Source organism: Anas platyrhynchos, chromosome 19 (assembly GCF_047663525.1).
Source record: "Anas platyrhynchos isolate ZD024472 breed Pekin duck chromosome 19, IASCAAS_PekinDuck_T2T, whole genome shotgun sequence".
In the NCBI taxonomy this organism is placed as follows: Eukaryota; Metazoa; Chordata; class Aves; order Anseriformes; family Anatidae; genus Anas; species Anas platyrhynchos.
Window position 1 is genome coordinate 8,719,722 of NC_092605.1, and position 12,507 is coordinate 8,732,228.

At 52.3% G+C, this 12,507-nt stretch overlaps 3 protein-coding genes and 1 long non-coding RNA gene across 8 annotated transcripts in view; 2 read left to right on the forward strand and 2 right to left on the reverse strand.

Moving 5' to 3' along the window:
• Nucleotides 1-4,787, reverse strand: CDK3 (cyclin dependent kinase 3). Of its 2 annotated transcripts, none has more exons than XM_005010169.6 (7): nucleotides 4,654-4,787; nucleotides 3,989-4,066; nucleotides 3,410-3,530; nucleotides 2,701-2,871; nucleotides 2,217-2,318; nucleotides 1,300-1,503; nucleotides 1-915 (listed from the first exon to the last, which is right to left on the reverse strand). In XM_005010169.6, exons 1-7 carry the CDS (start codon nucleotides 4,779-4,781, stop codon nucleotides 790-792), a joined length of 930 nt encoding a protein of 309 aa, XP_005010226.1. In that variant the 5' UTR covers nucleotides 4,782-4,787; the 3' UTR covers nucleotides 1-789. The 2 variants fall into 2 exon arrangements, with proteins under 2 accessions (XP_005010226.1, XP_071881901.1); XM_072025800.1 differs by lacking the exon at nucleotides 1-915 and adding an exon at nucleotides 1,618-1,853 and having other exon boundaries at nucleotides 1,365-1,503.
• On the forward strand, nucleotides 2,032-10,532 carry LOC139999095 (uncharacterized). The gene is made up of 2 exons (XR_011804146.1): nucleotides 2,032-2,321; nucleotides 2,477-10,532. It is a non-coding gene; the product is annotated as an uncharacterized lncRNA (long non-coding RNA).
• On the reverse strand, nucleotides 6,376-11,727 carry TEN1 (TEN1 subunit of CST complex). Of its 2 annotated transcripts, XM_027471377.3 has the most exons (4): nucleotides 11,594-11,727; nucleotides 9,007-9,102; nucleotides 8,738-8,895; nucleotides 6,376-7,291 (listed from the first exon to the last, which is right to left on the reverse strand). In XM_027471377.3, the coding sequence occupies exons 2-4, from the start codon at nucleotides 9,090-9,092 to the stop codon at nucleotides 7,155-7,157; spliced, it is 381 nt and encodes a 126-aa protein (XP_027327178.2). In that variant the 5' UTR covers nucleotides 9,093-9,102; nucleotides 11,594-11,727; the 3' UTR covers nucleotides 6,376-7,154. The 2 variants fall into 2 exon arrangements, with proteins under 2 accessions (XP_027327178.2, XP_038021107.2); XM_038165179.2 differs by lacking the exon at nucleotides 11,594-11,727 and having other exon boundaries at nucleotides 9,007-11,574.
• ACOX1 (acyl-CoA oxidase 1) overlaps nucleotides 11,701-12,507 on the forward strand; it is a 20,266-nt gene continuing 19,459 nt past the window's right edge. Inside the window, exon 1 of one of the 3 annotated variants that reach the window (XM_027471370.3) lies at nucleotides 11,701-12,108. In XM_027471370.3, the coding sequence (XP_027327171.1) occupies nucleotides 11,997-12,108 (112 nt within the window). In that variant the 5' untranslated portion in view covers nucleotides 11,701-11,996. The remainder of the gene's footprint in view (nucleotides 12,109-12,507) is intronic. The other 2 variants (XM_027471371.3, XM_072025794.1) reach the window with 2 other exon arrangements.

Consider the following 12,507-nt stretch of genomic DNA (forward strand, 5'->3'; position numbering starts at 1 on the left):
TGCTTCTGAACAAACGACAAGCCTTTATTTTTTTCTGTATTGGAAAAAAAAATCTCAGATGTCAAAAACACATTAAAAGTTAGTTATAATTCTCCAAACACTCGAAGGCAAAAACTTTTCCAAGACAATAAAGCAAAGGAAGCAGTGTTACATCTGGACCGATGATGGAAAGCTGGTGTTTCAGCTGTCACCGTTTCCAACCTAAGTGCTTTACGCTAACTGGATCTTCTGGCTTCTCAGTCCCAGCTAAAACACAAGTTCAGATACCTTACAGCACTCCTCAGCTTGCAAAACAGCAGAATGTTAGCTCTATTAAACAGCTCAACTTAAACAATGAGTCTAACACTGACAAACCTGGTTCTTGTTAACAGCAACGACCAGCTGAGCAGAGCAGTGCTGTCCTACCCACGGTGGAGCTCCAGCACACCCTGGTGTCAGGAACTGCCACCGTCAGACCTGCAGCAAGAGCTGGTGATGCTCCAGAACACCGTGTGTCACCTTAGCTTGCTGGCTAATGAAGGACAAGTATGCTCTACCACTTACATATCAGTGTTTTATGATGATAAATAACCCCACCTTTCCACACGACCTCTTCAAAACAGCTCTACTGGTCATAACCTAGGCAAATCCTCCTCCAGCAACAGGCTGAGAGTCTCTAACTGCAAGAATGTTCCCCTCAGGGCTCCTCAGAAGTGAGGCCCCAAGCCCCAGCTAGTCCCCTGCTAAGTGCCCCAAACCAGATCTGCGCTGCTAGCCAGGGGTACACAGCACGGGGAGAGCTGCATCACTTCATCTGCAGTGTCTCTGCATCACACGTTGCTCTTCGGTGCTCTGCGGGCTTTTCCAGAAGAAGTACTGGTGACTGAGGGCTGCCTTGGCTGAGATGCGCTTGCTGGGGTCGTACAGGAGCAATTGCTGCCAAGAGAAAAACCCACCAGCTTTAGGATTCTAAAAGCTTTAGGATTCTAAAAACATCTGCCCCAATGCAGATGTTTTTCCTGCCTTTTCCTCTCTCTGGGCTTGAGGAATAACCCACAGCTGAAGTTACCGTGTGGGTTACACTCCAGGGCCTTTCAGACCCTCTGTGCAGTGGTGCCTTAGGGGAACCCACACTGACAGCCCTATTTCAGAGCCAGCATTTAGCCCTCTTCCATGATCTGGTTTTTATGTGTTGGCAAAGATGAACATTAGAGCCAAATCAGCTAACAAACTTCAAGGTAGATCAGTCCCAAATATCTCTATTTTTTGCCTGGTTTGATAAGGTCGTTTCCCCAGGTCTTGTTATGAACCCTCACTCACTGCCAGTAAGTCTCTGCCATCTCGATCTAAGTTGGGAACGATTTCCTTCATCTCTTTCCTTCTCCACCGAGGAAAGTCCCCCTTGTAGTCAGGCAGCTGTGTCACCCCAGGCCAGGTCGCCTCAGTGGGAGTACCCAGGGTGCGAAAGATCCGGAAGAGCTGATCGATCTCAGAGTCCCCTGGAAACAGGGCCTTCCTGGTCACCTGGGGCAAAAAAAGCAGCCAGTTCCCACCTCTCCATTAGCTTTGTGCCCTGTTTCCTTCTGCAAACTGCTGTCCACAGAGCAGGGCAGTTTAGGCAGTGGCTGTGAAACTCACCAGGGCTTGTCTCCAGCTCCCCTCCGTGGACTCAGGCCCCACTAAGGCTGACTCTCTCTCAACCAGACCCTTATCCCTCTTTGCCTCCAGTTTCCTACCATTTTCTCTTGCAGGCTAGCACCCTCCCCACCTACTTGCCCAGGCTCTTCTGATCTGCACCTCACAGGTTTTGGGAGGTAGGGGCAGTGCTGTCTCACTGCAGGGATGTTGAGCTCTTTGAAGTAGACTGTGGACACCTAGGAGACCCAAAGAGTGATGCTGTGCCAAGTGCTACTTCTCTGCAGGCTGGTGGGGGACACCTGCAATAGAGTTATCTCCTCCCAGGTTCTGAATGCTGCAGCAGCAAGAATGAAGTCTGATATCACCACATATTGACACTGCAACTGGACTACAGAGGCTGCTTTGCCTTCTGCCAAGTCCCTACAGCCAGCAGATTTCCTTCTGAGCGTTCAGCTAACCCTCAGGGTGGAGTTTCCATAAAACACACCCCAACACAGGGTGGGCCCACAGGACTTTCTGCATCCTGCCCCTCCTTTTCCACTTCCCATTGCAGCTGCGTCCTCCCCACTCATTAAGGACACCATTTAAACCCATACTACCATTTCTGCAAAGATGCAGCCGATACTCCAGATATCCACAGCAGTTGAATAGTATTTGCATCCCAGGAGTATTTCAGGGGCTCGGTACCACAAAGTCACCACCTGGTAAGGAACCAACAAACAGGCTCTGTGTAGAGGCATGGGATTCTCTTTTCTGGGTTGTGTCTCAGTGACTGGATAAATCAGAGTGTGCCAAGGCCGTGCCTAATTAGCAGACACCTTAGTGACAGCATGATTAGGATTAACAGATTGTTTTTCAGCAGGTCACTGGAAAAAATATAGCCTATGCAGAGAAGGTGGGAACCCAGCTTGCAGGCAGGCTGGGATGGAAGCAGTCAGCACATTGTGGGGACACAAGATAACCCCTTAGCTACAGGTGAGGTTAAGGGCAGGTGTTTTGGCACAGCTGTGGATCAAGTCACTTGTGCTGCTGTTGTTCACATTGTGGACCATGCTGTCAGATGGCAGGGAGTCTCAACAGTACCTCGTGAGTGTATGTCCGCAAGGGAACTCCAAAAGCTCTTGCCAGACCAAAATCAGCCAGTTTGATGGCTCCTGCTTCATTGATGAGCAAGTTTTGTGGCTTCAAGTCCCTGTGGATGACTCTGTGTGAGTGGCAAAAGCTCACACCCTGCAGCAGCTGGAAAAGGTAGTTCTGAGGAGAGAAGAGAGTTTAGACAAGGCCACAACTGAAACCATTTCAAAGGTTTAGTCATGTGAACCGACACGCTTTGGATTGTTTATCAACCTGAATGGGAAACATGATCTTGCTGTCATGCAACACCAGGCTTGCAGGCTACTACCCAGAGATGCACACAAACTGCTCCCCCTCTGTAGGGGGACAGAGACATTCCAATTTAAGCAGTGGCAGTCCCTTCCACTCATCTGTTACTCCATGCAAAAGCAATTAGCAATAGATTCCTCTGTTATCCTCATATCAACAGTTTATTCAACACAGAGATGGGCTGGAGAGCCTGGAAACAGCTGGGAAACAAATGCCCTGAGCAATAGCACCAGGAGGTTTCCCAGCTGTAGTGTCAGAGATCCGACAGACTGAATGACTCCAGACAAGGATAAATCCCTTCCCAGTGCTGTCTGGCTAAAAGCAGCTCAGTGCTGGCTCCGACCAGCAGAAGGCAGCAAGGACACGCACTCTTGCAAGCCTATTAGCACTCACTCTTTCTGCACTGTACCTTGACCAAGCTTAAAGGAAACTCTCCAGTTTGGGAGGAATCTATATATTTCTTCAGGTCCTGATTGAGATATTCAAATACCAGATACAGCTTCTTTTGGCTGTGCACGACATCTAGGAGCCTGCAAGAGAAGTGCAAGCACTCCTTTCAGTACCTTTGCATGGGAATCCATGCTATACAAGGATGTTACAGCCTCTTACAAGACACCTGGGGTGACCTTCTTCTCCAGACCTTTGCCAATTCCTAAACATCCCTCCTCCCTCGCACAGGTGCATCTGTTTTGAGAGCCCTCTGGGGCAGAGCAGTGAGTTAGGTATAAAAGCAGCACCCAGGATGAGGGGTAGCAGTAGTCTGAACCAGGTTGTGTTGGTGAAGTGAAGCAGTAATGCTGTGAGCTACTGCTGTACAAGGAAGCAGAAGAGATTCTTGCATCTTTTTGGTTGGTTGGTTTGTTTTCCTTCTTTCTGTGTAGTCAGTGAAGGACTGGAAGGCTACTCTTGCTGTGTGATCTGGAGCTGACCACATCGATGAGCAGCAGCTGGTCAGTGAGCTGATGGGGAGGGTTCTTATGGCTCTTACCTGACTATGTTGGGGTGCTTCAGCTCCTTCAGCAGTGAGATTTCTCTGATGGCTGTGCTGGGGACGCCCTCTGTTTCCCTGTGGTAAAGGTAGGCTGTAGGGCACCCTGTCCCACAGCTGGACCTTGCAGCCTGGCAGGGTGCTGTTTCCCTTTTTCCCCTAACACTGTGCCCTATTCTGGGCCCAGGAGAAGGTCTCACATGGGGCACCCCAGGTTTGGGTTGGAACAGAGCATGAGCTGGGGGGAAATGGAGCCATGGGGGTGGTGAGGGAGGGAACAGTCATGGGGCGCAGTCTACCATGGCTGCCTATCTGCAGTGACACCCCTCAGTGCAGAAACAGCCCAGGGCCAACCCAGAGGACTGGGGATACGTTTTTATGTACTCGGTCCCCACCCAAGTCAGCTCTGCTGGGTGCTGAGCATCACCAGGCCCCAGCACTGCACTGCTGAGGGAGAAGCTGCAGCCCAACATGGCGGCTGCCTCCCCGGCCCTGGGACATGGTGCCATGGGCCATAGCTGTACTCATGTCAGCCTGGAGAGAATTTTTCCCCTCATGTCAGGCTCTTTTTGAGCTTCTAGCACCACTTTGGACACTGGGCTGTGCTCAGGGCCCTCCTGCTCACTCCCATGGTGGTGCTGGGGACAGGGCTCGGCCCCACTCACGAGTCCAAGCGGATCTTCTTGAGGGCCACCAGCTGCCCCGTGCGCTTGTTGCGAGCCTTGTACACCACGCCATAGGTGCCCTCCCCGATCTTCTCCACCTTCTGGAACGCCTGCTGGAGGGTCTCCATGGCCTTGGCCTCCTGGCTCTAGCAGGGGGCAGCTGGCCCTGTTTCCTAAGGGGGGGAAATGAGGTGCAGGAAGACAGAAAATGTCTGCTTCCCTTCCCTGCTGCCCAGGAACAGCTGTGGGTGGGGACAGCACCGGCAGGCAGGGCTGCCTGGGTTGTGGGGCTGCCAGACAGGCCCCAAAAAAGCCCCCCAAGCCCTGCCCAGGGCCATATGCTTGCATTGAGGCTGTGGGATGCGTTGGTTAAAGCAAAAATTGAGGAAAACCTATGCAAAGTGGCACCTGGGGTCTGGGGGAAAGGCTGCACGGGGCCAAGAGAAGCTCTCCAGCTCTGTTGGTGCAGTACCTGGTGTAAAGGGGATGTGGTATGTAATTAGGGCTCCCTGGAACATGCTCAGGGCAAACATGTGGCACAAATGCATTATTTTCTTTATCTTGTGCAATTGTCCCGTGAACGCTGTGGGCTGCAATGCTTGGTCAGCCTTTTGGAAGATGTCCTTGTAGGGGGCGGATTAATTATTGACTTGCCAGCTGGTAGAGGACAAGATTAAAAAAAAAAATCATAAATTGTGGCACCACAAAAGGCAGAGTCATGGAGATCCAGGTCTGCCTTCTTCCAGAATTTGGGGGTGGGCACAGCAGGACACAGTAGCCCACTGGCTGTGCATCTACAGGTGACCTAAACAGGACAGATTTAGGACTTTGCTGAGTCACCATCTCAAAATACCTTAAAAGTGATTCTGATTTTGCTGATTTGGAGGAACTAAAGTGGCTAGCAGAGCTGGGCCCCAGCTCCCTATGGATTTTCATGTCCAAGGCAAGCTCCTGCGTGGGTTCTCTTGTGGGTTGTGAAGTTTGAGTTTGCATTCACATCTGCATCTCGAGGCATTGCCACATTTCCTCTTGTCTGTTTTTTTTAATCATTGTGTCTTACAAAAAAAAAAATCTTTTATCTTATGTTGTTGGAATTGGGCTGAACAGTGTGCAGAGGCAGGCATCTCAGAGCTTAGTAACTGCATGAAGAAAAACAGAAGGCTAAACTATGATTAAAGATTATCACAAGCACTGTAATTATTGAGCAATCTCAGGATCTTGAATCAAGCCTGCTGGTAAAATGGGACTTTGCCAATATCTGTTCCATTTTGATCCACTTCTGTGCGCTGTATGGCTTCAGTCCTTATTTTCTAAATGCTCCACCAGGGAATGTAAACAAAAAAACAGGAAAGGCTGCAGGTGGCTGAGTTAGTCCCAACTTATTCCAGGTCCAGCAGTTCCCACTGCACAGGAAAGTCTTCTTGTGTGCACTACCATTTTATTCTCATCTCACAGTAGTGATTTTTCTGTCTTTTTATTGACCATTTAATCCTGCTGGGTGGACCTAGCACCATGTTCTTAAACCAGAGTGGCTCTGATGTAATTTCAACTCCTCTTCTTGCAACTTTTTCAAAACTAAGTGCTTCCTTACACACCCACTACTTTGTAGTGGGAGGAAAATTGCATTTTGCTAAATTTTCTTACATCATCCGTGGTGTTTCAGCAGGGACTAATGCATTTGTCTTAGCAAGAAAGAGGTTTTTTTAATCAATAAAAGACAGGTCACGTTCTCTTTTCATCTTTATTTAGGAACATACCAAACAAAACCTTTAGATACTTCCAAAAAATAGTGGTTTAAAGTTTCCTAAACTTAACTGTGTCAAGGAAGAAAGTAAAGTGGTGGTTCTCAGAGCACTGCAAATATTTAATTTAGAGCTAAAGTCAACGACCTGCCTTGAACACAAGCTCCTGAACCCCTGTAGAGATAAGTGCTACCGAAAGTAGTGACTCCTCGCCCTTCTTGTTCCTTTGTTCAGTCCAGACCTGAGTGTTTTGCCAGGAATGCTCCTGTGTGGCAGCTGAGTCACTGCAACACAGCACATGTGTGTGCTGGACCCGCAGCCTTGCAGGGCTAATGAACTTTGCACTAATGGCCTTTACCTTCTATCTGCTGCACCTTGGTAGTGTGTGTGGGGGGTGTGCACAGGTGCTTAACTCCAGCTCCATATACTTTGCCTTTTTCTGACATCTCTAAGCCCTGCGTCACAACAGGACTGTTGTAAATCACCTGCTCTTTCCTTACCCACCCTCTTAAACAACAAACCCGTCTCCCTGAGTGATTTTCAGTGATGACACCTGCCACATGCTGGCAGCTCCGCAACTACATACTGATTCACAGTCTTCACATGTTCCCCTACTTACTGACCTCTCTCTGCCATGCCAAAAAGCAGTTGTGTTTCAAACCCACCTTCTAAATACACTTTCAAGATGTTTGTTGCCAATGGCAGTGCTACCAGCTGGCCGTGGTGGGGACCAGCTCACAGCACGGCTCGGAGCTGCCATCAGGATGTGTCCGTTCCCATCCGCTGCTGCCGCTCACTGAAGTACTTCCTCTGCTCCTGTATGGCCTGTTCCAGCAAGGGCACATTCATCCCTTCCACGCAGGTCAATATCCGGGCTTTTATCACTGGATTCTCACCTAGGAATATAAACGGGAAGCTTCTGTAGGAAGCACAACAGATGCAGCAGCTTGGGGGCACGCAGAGAGGTTCCTTCTAGCAGTGTATGGCTCCAGGTGGCCAAATAACCATGGCCCAGGACCTTGGAGGAGACAAGTCTGGCTGAATGCCACCACAGACCTGAGTGCAGGTTAATTCTTTGGCTTCCCTCTGCCTTTTTGGCTGCCAAATGCTGGTGGCTGACACTGGTGTCCTCAGCAGGCACACAGCATCCATCTACCTCGTGGCTGGATTGTGCAGTTTTGGTTTTCCATGTGTAAAAAACATCAGGGTTGGGTTTAAGCCCATCTGTGAACACCTTTGTGCAGGCAAGAGGGGGACAGAACAAAGCTGGGCTTAAAAAGGCTCAGTGCTGCCTCTTGGTCCTCCCCTTCCACGCCTGCAGAATGGGGCCAGCTCACTCTGAAGTGGTGACAACCAAAACAACAACTCTTTCTGAAGGAATTTCGCAGCGGAGGCTTAGCAGGTGACACACCAGAAGCCACGTGCAGTGTGGCTTCCCACCTGCCACCAAGGGTTTCGAGGGCACAAATGTGGATGCTTGATACCAGGTGTGGCCAAGACAACTCTCGGGATTTGCTTCACAACCCCGTGGCCCAGCCCTGATCCACTCCCCACACAAAGCACCGTGCAGCTGGAATAACACTCAGGGCACCCCAGGAAAGGGCAGCAGGGTGACAACAGAGTGCCCTGCGTGACAAAGCCTGCCCGTGTTCCTCATGCCCCATCGCTGAGAGCAGGGGTATAATTAGAGCCTTTCAAGGATGGCAAGGACTGACCCAGCCAGCTCACAGGGAGGTGTTACTGCAATCTGTCACGGAGCAAAGCTGACCTGATCTGATGGCAGCGGAGCCAGAATGCTTTAGTACAGGTTTTGCAAGCTCAGCTGTGCTGCTAAGGCATGTCTGCCTTCTAAAGAGAGCTGTGCCACAGCACCAGGTTTTCACCAAGATAAGGGTGGCTCTTCCTGTGGTCACCAAGGAGTGACTGGCTGCTCCTGCCCTGAATTAGGCACTTTGTGTGACCAGAGGCAGTGGCACAGGCTGAAGCTGCCCTGGCCAACGTTAACCTCCGATGGTGTGTCTCACCGTGTGCCCAGGGAGCTGTGAAGGAGCTGAAGAATCACCAGCAGGAGTACCAGGCACCAGTTCCTTGAGCAGGTGGCACCAAAGCAGTGTTGTGCAATCTGTGGCACTGTGTGGGGACTCCTTTGAGTGAAGCTTGTGGCCATGGTATGGATGTGGATGCTGAAGCAGGTGGTAGCAAAACAATTTTAAGAGCTGCACAGGTACTGACTGAGCTCTCACCACTGAATGCCTGAGCCCACAGCTGAGTTGGGAGAGGGAGACCATGAGTCAGCACCACTGGGTGAAGCCAACCTGCGTTTCCTCGGGTAACTCATTTACCTTCCCTGTGTTCAGCCTCTCCTAGCACCATGTAGAGGGATCCCAGCTGGGCTTCAAACGGTTCCACCAGTCGGGTGTCCACGCGGACGCGGTGCTGGGCTTCGCTGTGCTGAGCACTGAGGATGGCTTCGGACCGCGCCAGGTCGTAGCAGCTCAACCTGGGAGCGAGGGATGCAGGAAGCTCAGCGGTGTGCAACGGGCACTACAAACCAAGCAGGGGGGTGCAGGGCAGCGAAGGAGAGACCCGACACCCGGGGTACCCTTCTCACCTGCCAAACGTCCTCAGTGCCTCCCCCTCTGGCACGGAGCTATTGATCTCCCATGGGAAGTAGTAGACCCCAGCATTTGGCAGCATCTCAAGCAACCTGTAGGAAAGCAGATCTGAGCTCCTGCCAACCTGTACCTGGCCCGGTGCTGGGTGAGACTGCCCTGAAACCCCTGCTGTGCCAATGTCCCCCCCAGCCAGGGGGCTGCAGGAGCTGCCTGCCTTCCCCGCTGAGTGCTGCGTGCAGCATCCTCCCCTGGCATGGAAGGAGACTGCCTTCCCCCACCACAACCCGACGTGAACAGCAACAGGCAGCCCACCAGACCCCCCAGGTTTCCCCCACATTTCGGGTGAGTTGATGAAGATTAAGGAAGTGGAAATAATGGTGAGTGAAGAAAAGTAGGGATTGAGACGTTCAGGGAGTGTGAAGGACGGAGCTGCAGGCTGCTGAGGTGACAGGGTGCCATGCAGTAAAACTTAAGAGATAGTCCTGAGTCTTCTCATGCTGCAGGATAGGAAATTCAATTCTGGCACTGGCTGATCCTGCAGTTGGAGAACAATTCTGTGCTGTGGCCAGGCATGTGGCTGTGCCCCAGAGTGGTTTCTTCTGGCATTTTCTCTGCTTTCTCCCTTGCAGTCTCTGGATTTGGCAAGTTTCTGTGCTCCATTTAATACTTTTCTCTCTGGCTTCAAGCCCCACTGGGGGAAGATGCCAATTGTTGCCCACAGCCCCTGCAAACCAGACAAGGGATGCCTCCCAAGGTGCTGGGGAGCACCAGTACTGACCCCACAGCAGCAGGGACACACTGAGCTGCAACCCCAAGGCTTTAACGCTCGGTGCCTCTTCCCCACCCCATGCATTGCTCAGGGGGCTGTAACCTCTCAAAACACCCCGCTGCCATCCCATAGACCAGCTGTGGGAGGCCACCGAAAGCAGGGTGATCCTGCATGCACTGCACAACATCAGCAGCAGCACGTTATGTGTGCATTTAGTGTATGCTTGGCTCCAAGTGCAGCACATTAACCACACACAGTGTGCTATCCAAGGCGCTACGTAACCTGTGCCCTGTCCCAGTGCAGTATGCTGTGTGGGCACTTAATGAGCCATTTAACTAATCGTTTATTAAACGCGTGGCTGCAGATGCAGCACGTTATGTGCATGATCAATCTGTTACTTAATTCACAATTGAATGCACAGCCAAGATACGGCAGTTACATGCACATCCAGCCTGAGATGCAACATGTTATATGTAAATTTAATACTTAATTTAATGCACGATTGAATGTATGCTCAGCCTCAAATGCAAAATGTTGTACGCATGTTTAATTCACAAGGAATGAGAAGTCCCAGATGCAACACATTATCTGCATTTAGTGCACAGTTTCAGGCAAGCACAGCCACAGCTGCAGAATATTGTATGCATGGTTTAATGCACAATTTGATGCACTCCCAGCCCCAGATGTACCACGCTGTGTGCACATTTACAGCACGATTTAATGCACGCTCAGCCCTAGGACGCACCACGTATGCACACTGAACACATGTGCACTGCATGCCCAGGCACACCATGTGGCATGCACGTTTAAAGCATGATTTAATGCATGCCCAGCCCCAGGCACACACCATGGTGTGTGCTTATTTAAGGTATGATTTAATGCATGCCCAGCCCTGGGTATACCATGTTGCATGCACATTTACAGCCCGATTTAATTTATGCCCAGCCCCAGGCACCCCATGCCATATGCATATATACAGCCTGATTTAATGCATGCTTAACCCCGGGGACACCACGTTGCATGCTTATTTAAGGTATGATTTAATGCACGTGCAGTCCCGTGCACTCTATGCGTGCACCTTTAAAGTAGGATTTAATGCATGTGCAGCCCTGTACACACCACGTGTGCACATTTAAGGCAGGATTTAATGCATGTGCAGCCCCGTGCACACCATGCATGCACATTTAAAGCAGGAGTTAATGCATGTGCAGCCCCGTGCACACCGCACATGCACATTTAAGGCAGGATTTAATGCACGTGCAGCCCTGTACACACCACGTATGCACGTTTAAGGTGTGATTTAATGTATGTGCAGCCCCGTGCACACCACGCATGCACAATTAAGGTATGATTTACTGCATGTGCAACCCCGTGCACATGTTCCACACCCATTTAAAGCAGGATTTAATGCAGATGCAGCCCCGTGCACACCATGCATGCACATTTAAAGTAGGATTTAATGCATGTGCAGCCCTGTACACACCACGTACGCACATTTAAGGTATGATTTACTGCATGTGCAACCTCGTGCACATGTTCCACACCCATTTAAAGCAGGATTTAATGCATGTGCAGCCCTGTGCACCCCACGTATGCACATTTCAGGTACGATTTAACGCAGATGCAGCCCCGTGCACACCATGCATGCACATTTAAGGCAGGATTTAATGCAGATGCAGCCCCGTGCACACCACGTTGCACGCACGTTTGCAGCCCGATTGAATTTACACCCAGTCCCAGGCACGCCGTGCCTCATGCATGCACCGTGCCCGTTCCCAGCCCTATTTCGTGCCCCCCCCCCGCCCCGCACTCACCTCTGGCCCCTCCGCTCCCCCCCCCCCCCTCCAGCCGGGGGTGGGGTCACGTGGCGGGGCGTGAGGTCGCGGGCGTGACGTCACGCGGGGGCTGGCGGAGCTGAGGTCGGACGCAGGCGCAGGGCGGGTGGAGCTCAGAGGAGCCGAACCTGGGCCGGGGGGAGCCGAGTCGGAGCCGAACCGGACCCGAAAGGAGCCGAGCGGACCCGAACGGACTCGAACCTGAACCGAGAGGAGCCGAACCAGAACCGAGAGGACCCGAACGGAGCCGAACCAGAACCGAGACGACCCGAACCTTAACCGAGAGGAGCCGAACGGAGCCGAACCGGGGCCGAACCGGAGCCGAGCGGAGCCGAACCCGACCCGAGCGGAGCCGAAGCGGAGCCGCCGCCGCCGCCTCACGATGATGAACGCCGACCTGCGCAGGGAGCGGGCCGCCGCCACCTTCCAGCCCGAGCTGCTCACCCACATCCTGGACGGCGGCGCCGAGCGCACCCGGCGCCGAAAGGAGATTGGTGAGGGAGGCCCCGAGGGGAGCTGTGAGGAGAGGGGGGGAGGCTCGGGAGGGGCGGCTGTGGGCCCTGAGGGGGCTCTGGGGGGCCTTCAGGGGAGGAAAGGGGGTTCTAGGGGGGAGAGGAGGGCCCTGAGGGGGCTTTGGGGGAGATGAGGTGCTCCAGGGAGAGGGTCAGGCTGTGAGGAGATGGGGTGCAGGCAGGGGGGTGCCTGAGGGAAGGGATTTCCCCCCTTGGGGTGCAGGGGGGGGGATGTGAGGCTGGTGAAAGGGTGCCAGGCTCCCATCCTCCCCCTTCTGCCTGGTGAGAGGCAGCTTCCCAGGGGCATCTGTTCGGGGCCCTCTCCCCTCGTTCTTGTCCTTCTGGTGTGCTCTTGCCCAACGGTACGGAGTTGGCGTGTTT

Bases quoted from the DNA above. Each gene is read 5' to 3' on its own strand.
- CDK3 (XM_005010169.6), bottom strand. From the start codon at position 4,781: ATGGAGACCCTCCAGCAGGCGTTCCAGAAGGTGGAGAAGATCGGGGAG. The intron at 3,531-3,988 runs GTAAGAGCCATA...CTTCTCTTGCAG, and splicing joins AAGCACCCCAACATAGTCAG to GCTCCTAGATGTCGTGCACA. The intron at 2,872-3,409 runs GTACAGTGCAGA...TTCTCTCCTCAG, and splicing joins TTCCTTTAAGCTTGGTCAAG to AACTACCTTTTCCAGCTGCT.
- TEN1 (XM_038165179.2), bottom strand. From the start codon at position 9,347: ATGTGGGGGAAACCTGGGGGGTCTGGTGGGCTGCCTGTTGCTGTTCAC. The intron at 8,896-9,006 runs GTGAGAAGGGTA...CCTCGCTCCCAG, and splicing joins GCACTGAGGACGTTTGGCAG to GTTGAGCTGCTACGACCTGG. The intron at 7,292-8,737 runs GTAAATGAGTTA...TTATATTCCTAG, and splicing joins AGAGGCTGAACACAGGGAAG to GTGAGAATCCAGTGATAAAA.